The sequence below is a fragment of the Solanum tuberosum genome, unplaced genomic scaffold (genome assembly GCF_000226075.1).
Source record: "Solanum tuberosum cultivar DM 1-3 516 R44 unplaced genomic scaffold, SolTub_3.0 scf00202, whole genome shotgun sequence".
NCBI classification, from domain to species: Eukaryota; Viridiplantae; Streptophyta; class Magnoliopsida; order Solanales; family Solanaceae; genus Solanum; species Solanum tuberosum.
The window spans coordinates 129,564-138,701 of NW_006239128.1; the positions used below are offsets into that span (position 1 = coordinate 129,564).

The following is a 9,138-nucleotide window of genomic DNA, read 5'->3' on the forward strand; positions in this document are numbered from 1 at the left end:
TAAATTTTATCATTATCTTATAGAATAGAGAGGTTGTTTTCGAAAAATGAATCAAGTATCTCAAATCTAAATACAAAAAAGAATAAAACAATGTAGAATAGTTGTTCGAAATTGATAATTCGAATCGAACAATAGTTATTGATTTATCGATAATACGTTATTGGTTTAATGATTTCAATAACATTTTTTAAAAATTATTATTGGGTTATCAATTCTTTACAAATTGAGATTTTTTCTTAATGTGTTAACTGATAACTCGATAGTAAATAAAATAATTATATTTATATCATTTTGTATATGAAGTCATTGACTTAAGGTTTAGTTTCATACTTTTATTTCAGGGAGTCTCAAACTTTTGATTACTCTACAATGTGATTGTAAGTCTACAAATAGATAACCAATAATCAAATCGATAAACTTCAAAATCGAGCTGAATCGGAAAAATATAGCAACTAACACGATAACACAAAGAATCATAAGCCTACAAGTTCACACCTTTTTTTTTTAAACTATAATTCAAAAACATTAGTAATGGAGTAGTACTATTTTTTTAAATCAATTTTTTGACTGATAGATACTTCTTTCACCTCTGTTTTCTCGACAGATCTCACTACAAAAATCTCCATTATTGTTCTCTGATCTCTCCCAAGAACCCAGAAAAATGGCCATATCATCAATGAAAAACCTCTTCAAAGAACGCAAAATCCCATTTTTGTTCTCCTTTTTCCTTTTACTAATCTTCGTCACTTTCATCCTCATATCAAACTCACAAAAATCCCCTGTTTTCATAGCCACCGACATTTCTCAGCACCATTCTGAGACACCCATTTCTTCAAATCCGATAATTTCACAAACCCAATTGAATCCAATCACTAAGGATTCAAACCCATCTGAGGATTTTGGATTGAACGATACGAAAAACGATGAATTGGGTGTGGAGAATTTTGATTGGAAGCTGTGTAAAGGTGCAGTTGCAGTTGATTATATACCTTGTCTTGATAATTCGGAGGCTATAAAAGCGCTGAAATCGAGGAGGCATATGGAGCATAGAGAGAGGCATTGTCCTGACCCAAGTCCTAGGTGTTTAATTCCACTGCCTGATGGGTATAAACTGCCAGTTCCATGGCCTAAGAGTAGGGACATGGTGAGATTGATAGGTTTTTTTGGTGGTAAGATTTGTTTTCTAATTTTGTTTTAACTGTGGCATGGTATACTGTTTTTATTTCCTTTTTGATAGAGTTACTCGGTATTTGTGCTTGTGGGAGGTAACAGGTAGCGTCGTGGCATTAGTGAGCTGCGCACAAGCTGGCCTGGACACCACTGTTATAAGAAAAAGCAATTGTTAGTTCAGTAATGCCAAAAGGCAACCTATTACCTGTTACCTCCGTGCAAGCTGGCTTGGACACCAGTGTTATAAGAAAAAGCAATTGTTAGTTCAGTGGGAGCTGGATCTTATAGTGGTTATAGCTGTTAGTTCAGGTATAGTACGGGTTGTATATAGAGATGTGAGAAGTTTAGCTTTCGCTAAGGACTGACTGTCCTGTTACTAGTGCTTTAATTTTGGTGGTGATACCCGAGAGTAGGGGAGAACCTAGGATTTCAAGAAGATGGGTGCAATATCATGATAGGCGGATCCACAATTTAAATTTGATGGGTTCAACCATTACGTTCTTACTGTTGAACCTATTACACTTATGAAATTATAGGTTTATTTTTTAAAAAAAAGACATTTTTTAGTGATTTTTCACATATATATGTATATTCCATGTTGAAATGTTGGCTTTAGTTGAACCGTTGTCTATATGCTACATCCTCCGCTGCTACTAGATTTAATATAAACATTTAATTTAATTATATAAAGTTTTATGATTACAAAAGGAGAACAGATATTTCAATATGTTTGATTTGGATTTGAAAGAATAAGCCAAGTATAAAGATGAGAAATAGAAGAAAATACGTACTTAAAACACAAGATAAACCCGAATTGAACCTTCAAACTCAATCGTACAGGTCCACTCAACAACCATTTCACCATATGACACTTTAAGGTTTAAGCTTAGGCTTGCACATCTATATTTAAGTAGTATGGAATATGGATGCATGTGAAACCACACCCCTCCCCTGGATACCTCCCTGCACTAGTGCTCTTGTTAGTGTTAGCACTCTGATTGTCAAAAGCATTATTTTACTTCTAGGCAGCTGTTGCTGTATTAGTCTTTCCTTACCTGCACATTTATAGAGAAAAAGATTGGACATTCATGGCTGCATAAATTGTTCTGCATCCATTTAGTGGATGGATAACATGGTCCGTGAATGGATCATCAGTTGCAGTTATTTTTAATCGTCCAAAAAGCAATATTTTTCCCTATTTTTTCTCTTGTGAAATGAGACTATCAGAAAGGCATGAACATGGCTGGGACCATTTTATCAACTATTCAGAGTGCTCACAGGTACCATAGTGTTTTAGAACAACCATTCTACTATTCATTGGGTGACAGCGATTATAAATTTGTGCAATATCTGATGGGCAAATATAGTTTGCCAGTAAAATCTTTGGTAGTGAAGCGCCTTATTGGCTTCAAATGTACTCTCATGGCTTATTGTAACCTACAAGTTTCCCGTCATTTCACTTTGACTTCTGGGCATTATAGGTTCAAATACTTATCGATTTACATGTTGCAATTCTCTGATGAATTTGATGTGGAGTTTATCCAAAAAGCATCATGTTCAATTTACTCATATATTTTGCTCGACTTGTCAAAATATACCTTTGCAGTAACTGATTCTTTGTTTATTTTAACTTTGGATAGATATGGTATAACAGCGTTCCTCATCCTAAGCTTGTCGAATATAAGAAGGACCAGAATTGGGTGGTCAAATCTGGTGATTATCTTGTTTTTCCTGGTGGTGGAACACAGTTCAAGGATGGAGTGACTAACTATATCGAGTCAATTGAAAAGGTAGTGTCTCTACTTTACATTCATGTTGTCCTTAATCACATCAAGCTACATTATTTTATTATACAATATATGTTTGGACTGCTGTTAAACTTTGTTGGATTTCATACTTTTCCAAGTTCGTTGCTTTTGTCAATTGAATAAAATTGTAATTCTGGCCATACATTTGTGAAATGCTACTGTTTGGATGCCGTGACCACTTTTGATGCATAACGTTTTTTTTTTGTCTCTATAAATTGTTCTGTGACCATTTCAAAGGGATAGATTATCAGTATAAATCCATTTTCTAGTGACGAAGTTAGGACTGGTCAACTTTGATGAACATCATATTGCATGTCATGAGTTTTTCATATGAACCTTTACACATGACTCAAAGAAGCTTCAAACTCCTTGCTCCTTCGACCAGTTGTACTGTAAAATAAAATGCAGGTGAATCCTTGATATGATAATTTAGATTATAATTGATACTTCTCTGTGATTTTCAAGTAACCATTCTATAAGAAAAAAGTTACTTTTATGTAATCAAAAGCCAAAGGCTTTTAGATAGAAGCCAAGGGTTATACATGTTCATACACAGTTATTCCATACTAGGCCAATGGGCATAGAATTTCTCAAGATATCTGATAGAGAAATTTGTAGCATTAATTATTACATAAAGAAAGTGATACGACCCATAATCAATTTAAATGCGTATTCTCCAAGTTATCTGATCATGTTGAATTTGTTTTATAAGATATTCGTACACGGCTACACGCACTAACACCTTATTATTTTCATTTTCATTCACGTTTTTTTATGTTGCCTGCTTAGGGATTAGTGGCTAAGAAAAGAGTAATTTGAAATTGAAATTCTTTGAGGTGAGGTCTTGGGCTTCTTAAGTGTGCAGCAAGTATACTGGAAGAAGCAGTAGTACTATTTCGTTAATTTCCATTGTTCTTTAACATTGTCCTTTCTTTTCTTCTTTCAATTGCTTTCGTAGGGGAGAGGTTATTTCGTCATCTTTCATTTGTTCTGCAGTCATTATGTTGGGAATTTGGGATGATCCCTGGAGCCCTACTGGTACTGATTGTATTTTTAAGCTGAGATGTTTCTTACTTTTTCATTCAGACTTTTCCAGAAATTGACTGGGGAAAGCATATAAGGGTCATTTTAGATGTTGGCTGCGGTGTTGCTAGCTTTGGTGGGTATTTGCTGGATAAAAATGTCATTACCGTGTCACTTGCACCAAAGGATGAACATGAGGCTCAGATACAGTTTGCACTCGAGCGTGGAATTCCTGCTACTCTCTCAGTCATTGGAACTCAAAAGCTGGCATTTCCAGATAATGCATATGATATGATTCATTGTGCAAGATGCAGGGTTCATTGGGATGGAGATGGTAGTTCACTATTTTCAAATTTCCAACATCATCATATATACTGTTTTAAACTCGGTAATTCAATCTGAAATTGCAGGAGGGAAACCATTGATGGAACTTAACAGGATACTTAGGCCTGGAGGGTTTTTCGTATGGTCAGCAACGCCCGTTTATCGAGATGACGAAAGAGATAAGAAAGTCTGGAAAGGTTTTTACTTGTGGATACTCAGTTCTCCGAATTGAAATTCTTATAAGTTTTTACTTAATGATCAGCTTCAATCTGAATGCTGATTAGGCATAGTACTGGAATTTTGTACCTTTGTTCTGTTTGCGATCACTGAATTTTATTCTACAAACTCTGTGAAGACCAAGAAAATACAGAGCTTAAAAGTGAAGCTTCTTGAAGTGAGTTATTCATTATCTCTAAGTGGCACTTTACTTTCTTTCCATTTGCAGCTATGGTTGCACTAACTGAAGCAATATGCTGGAAGGTGGTGAAGAAGACCTTTTTTGACTCAGCTGGTGTCGGGCTTGTTATATATCAAAAGCCGGTTTCTTCATCCTGCTATGAGAACCGCAGAGAAAATAATCCACCTCTATGTGACCAGAACAATAGATCAAATAGTTCATGGTATGCTCAATACACCTTGATGGTCTTTATCATTGTATCCTTGACTTCATCACATTGTCATCATTCCGCTCCAATCATCTCTTTTATATCATACGAGCAGGTATGCGTCTCTGGACAGCTGCCTTGTACCACTCCCCACGAGCAGCAGTGGCAATACATATGAGTGGCCTGCACCCTGGCCCCAGAGGCTCAACAATAAACCTGAACGCTTATCCCAAAAAACAGATAATGAAGATATTTTTGATGAGGACACAAAACACTGGGCAGCGTTGGTCTCAGATGTTTACCTTGGAGGCCTTTCTATTAATTGGTCAAGTGTGAGGAACGTGATGGACATGAATGCTGGTTATGGAGGGTAAGAGAGAAACTACAGTGGAGACGCGCATTGTCATTCAAACTTTATTTTCTCTGTTGACCTAACTTGGTGACTTTCCATGGTAATTACATTTACAGGTTTGCCTCGGCAATCATTGATCGACCCCTCTGGGTAATGAATGTCGTTCCCATCAGTGAGCCAGATACTCTCTCCATTATCTTTGACAGAGGGCTGATTGGTATATACCACGACTGGTGCGAGTCCTTCAATACCTATCCTCGGACATATGATCTTCTACATTCCAGCTTCCACTTCGGAAATTTAACTCAAAGGTTCAATACCTACTTTCTCAGATTAATTTGTTCATTGTGGTTTCTTACCTAGTATTCAGTACCCTTTTTGGGTTATTGACTAATCCAGATTCACGCCATGTATGGCGAATTAAAGGGTGGAACTGCTGCTTAACAGAACTTTTTTCATTCTTAGAGCCTAAACTTGAGACTTTTGGTTAAGAATGGAGGGATCCTATCCATCCCACCATAACCCTAGTCGAGTAGTCGTAGCTACTGTGGTTTCATTTGTATCCTATATTTTCTCACGAGACGAACTTTTTTGTCTGTCTGTTTTCGCAGATGCGACGTGGTGGAAGTAGTTGTGGAGATGGATAGAATAGTGAGACCAGGTGGATATGTTTTAGTTCAAGACACAATGCCAATGCTTAACAAGCTTAGCTCAATTCTTCAATCACTTCATTGGTCAGTAAATCTGCAGCAAGAACAGTTTCTTGTTGCTAAAAAAGGCTTTTGGCGTCCACATGACAAAGTCAGAAAGTGAAATTCACAGCCTCTTTTTCCTTGTATATTTATTTATATATATTACACTTATTTCTCTCTTTTATGCCTACAAAAGAAGAAAAAATGAACTTAGTTCTCCAATTGAAGCAAATTTTGTTCTTATGTATCACTAGAATTCATTCTTTTTTACAAGTGTTTGTTTGAAAATATGCACAAGTTGAGTTTGCATCCTCTATCTGTTTGAGTTGCTTTTATTTATTTTTTTCAAAAGAAGAAGTTAGTGTTTGTTTTTTGAGATATTCGAATTTAGTTTGTGCAAAACCTTTCAGAAACTCGATTTTCGCAGTTTATAGGGGTAAAATTTACAAATAGTCACTTTTCCACACTTGAAATTGTAAAATAACCATTGTCGTGAACACATTTGCCCTATTTTGTTCTGGTCTTTAAATTTTACTCCCGAAGACCTAATTTTTTTTGTATCATAATATCTCAAAAGGTATGTTTTGCTCTATTAAGATCAATCCATTGGAAAGCAAGCAATTTGATTAATTTATTTTTTCTTGTATCGACAAATTCTTCTCTATTTTATTAAACAAATCAGTCATACTCCTATATTTTTATAATAATAGAACTATACAAATAGACTAAATATTCAATTTGTCATCATGGACTTTTCATTTAAAAAAATTTAGTAAATTGACCAATCTAATCTACCATTTACTTTATTTGCCCCATTGTCGAAGTGTTACGCATGTATAAATATACTTAAGACTTTTCCTAAGGGTCCATGCATGCATCAAACATCATCATAGAAGTCGAAAGGTAATTTAAGTTTTATGTATTCATGTCGTAAAAAAATATTTACATAATCACGTCAGATAAATATACTTATATGTAACTTTATTTAATAAGTATATAGTGGTAACATATATTCATCTAATAACAATTAAATAACTTATCATAACATGTTTAATTACACTGATAACATTAATTTAGGCTTCTCGCGAATTAGTTGAATTCAAAGGAGAAAATGGGCGTTTGGCATAGTTCTTTGGCCGGTTATATTTATAGAAAACTTAAAGTTTTGTGCATTGACATTGATGTACAAAATAATTATTAATCAAGTAATTTGTTATTTTTCTTGATAAATATTAATTGATAATCTGATAAAAATAATAACTATCTACTATCACATGTTAAACTACACCAATAATGTAAATAACAATCTCTAACCATCCGGGGCGAATGGTGTGTTGTGATATTGAATTAATATGAATCCAGTAATTTTGATATGAAGTATTGATTTATACGTAATAATGCACTGAAATTTTAATAAATAGGTCTGAACACATAATTTTGAAAATACGAGTTTAAATCCTAAATTTGTCTCGGCGCTATCTAATTCCTATTCGTTATTAATAAACAGATAAGTCAACTCCTTCAACTATATTTATATCAATGTGATTATAAACTTGAGAAAATGGTCATCACGTTAATCAATCTAAGGATATATGGGCCTTCAACTCTAACAAACCCAATAGTGGCCTTCACGTTATTAATCAACAAAAAATGTCAAAATTCCATAGCAATAACAACTATATATACATAGGAATAATCATTTCAAATGTCATTAACATCATCAAGAAATTAATTTCACACAAGATATGGCTATTAAAATCCAAGTTATCGTATTCGTATCGTCACTCCTTCTAGCATTCGGGTATGGTCATGGCCCGGCCCAGCCCGTTGAGACGACTGTGGTGATTGAAGGCATGGTGTACTGTCAAAGTTGTGATACTTATGGATCATGGTCATTATTAGGGGCAAAGCCAATTGCATCTGCTAAAATTAGTGTCATATGCAAAAACTACCAGAAAAGAGTGAATTTTTACAAGGCATTTGAGACAAATGAATATGGTTATTTTTATGCAGAGTTGCAAGGTTATAAAATGGGACATTCTTATCTTGATCATCCACTTCAATCTTGTCATGTGAAATTGGTCAATTCTCCTCAAGAAAAATGCAATGTTTTTAGTAATATTAATTATGGAATCAATGGTGCACCACTAAGATTTGATGATAAAGTTATTGATAGAAGTGATTATAAAGCTGTAATTTATACTGCTGGTCCTTTGGCTTTTCGACCAACAGACTGCCCTCCAAAATAAGTTGGTGCCGTGGAATCAATCGTCATATATCACATTCTTTTCTTTTGGTTGTAGCCTTAACTCTGCAAATGCAGGATGCTTAATACAACAACTGTTCTAATTAAGTTTGTTATGGTTTTGATAACTTTTCAATGGTCCGATAATTTTTTACAAGAGTCTCTAGTGCTATAATTTTGTCCTGTATACCTAAAACCTCAACTGTATGATATTTGTTCTTATGACTTTTGTCCGATGTGCCAACCTTAGCTTTTTCCACATTCATTGAGAAGAACAATAAATACAAGGTATAATAATAAATCTCACATTCATTAAGAATTTAGTAATATTAAAGAACTACTACTTTAATGTTAAAGGTATATGTCACTCCCCGAGCCTACACCCTGGGTGGGACCAGCACTCGAAGACCATTGCTGGCCCCAAGCGAACCCTTGACCTGGCTTTCTTAACTCAGCGGAAACCTAACTCAACAGAATAACTCCATGCAATGAAAGGTCATAAAACAACCTAACTGATAAAATCTAGCCAAAGAGGCAACTCGTGTCTCAAAATAGAATATTTATATATATACATAGATGAGAGACTCAATACTAACTGACTGACTGTCTATGAAGCCTCTAAAATACTGAGATGGATGTTGGGACAGACCCCGCAACATCCTAATAAAGCAAAACTAGGAAAACGAAATAACAGAGTCCTCCGGAATGCAATGAGGCTCACCACTGACTCTGGAGTGCTCAACTGGATCAACGGCGTGCTGGATGCTGATCCTGGGTACCTGCGTCTGCATCATAAAAATATAGCACGTTCCCTCTCAAAGTCTACTTGTGCAATGTATGAATGAAGTCCCATACCCCCATTCATACTAAGCAGAACCCTTTGAGGAACCATGCAATTTCTACTGTGGGAGTTTCTCTA

General features: G+C 35.1%; 2 protein-coding genes across 2 annotated transcripts; both read left to right on the forward strand.

The window, feature by feature from the left end:
• Positions 1–540: 540 nt before the first annotated feature.
• On the forward strand, positions 541–6,278 carry LOC102581117 (probable methyltransferase PMT23). Its single transcript, XM_006355585.2, has 8 exons — positions 541–1,144; positions 2,811–2,960; positions 4,065–4,335; positions 4,412–4,522; positions 4,771–4,945; positions 5,046–5,300; positions 5,399–5,593; positions 5,894–6,278. The coding sequence occupies exons 1-8, from the start codon at positions 662–664 to the stop codon at positions 6,093–6,095; spliced, it is 1,842 nt and encodes a 613-aa protein (XP_006355647.1). The 5' UTR covers positions 541–661; the 3' UTR covers positions 6,096–6,278.
• Positions 6,279–7,719: 1,441 nt separating this feature from the next.
• LOC102584762 (non-classical arabinogalactan protein 30-like) lies at positions 7,720–8,223 on the forward strand. Its single transcript, XM_006355683.1, has one exon. It carries the CDS (start codon positions 7,720–7,722, stop codon positions 8,221–8,223), a length of 504 nt encoding a protein of 167 aa, XP_006355745.1.
• The last annotated feature ends 915 nt before the right edge of the window (positions 8,224–9,138 follow it).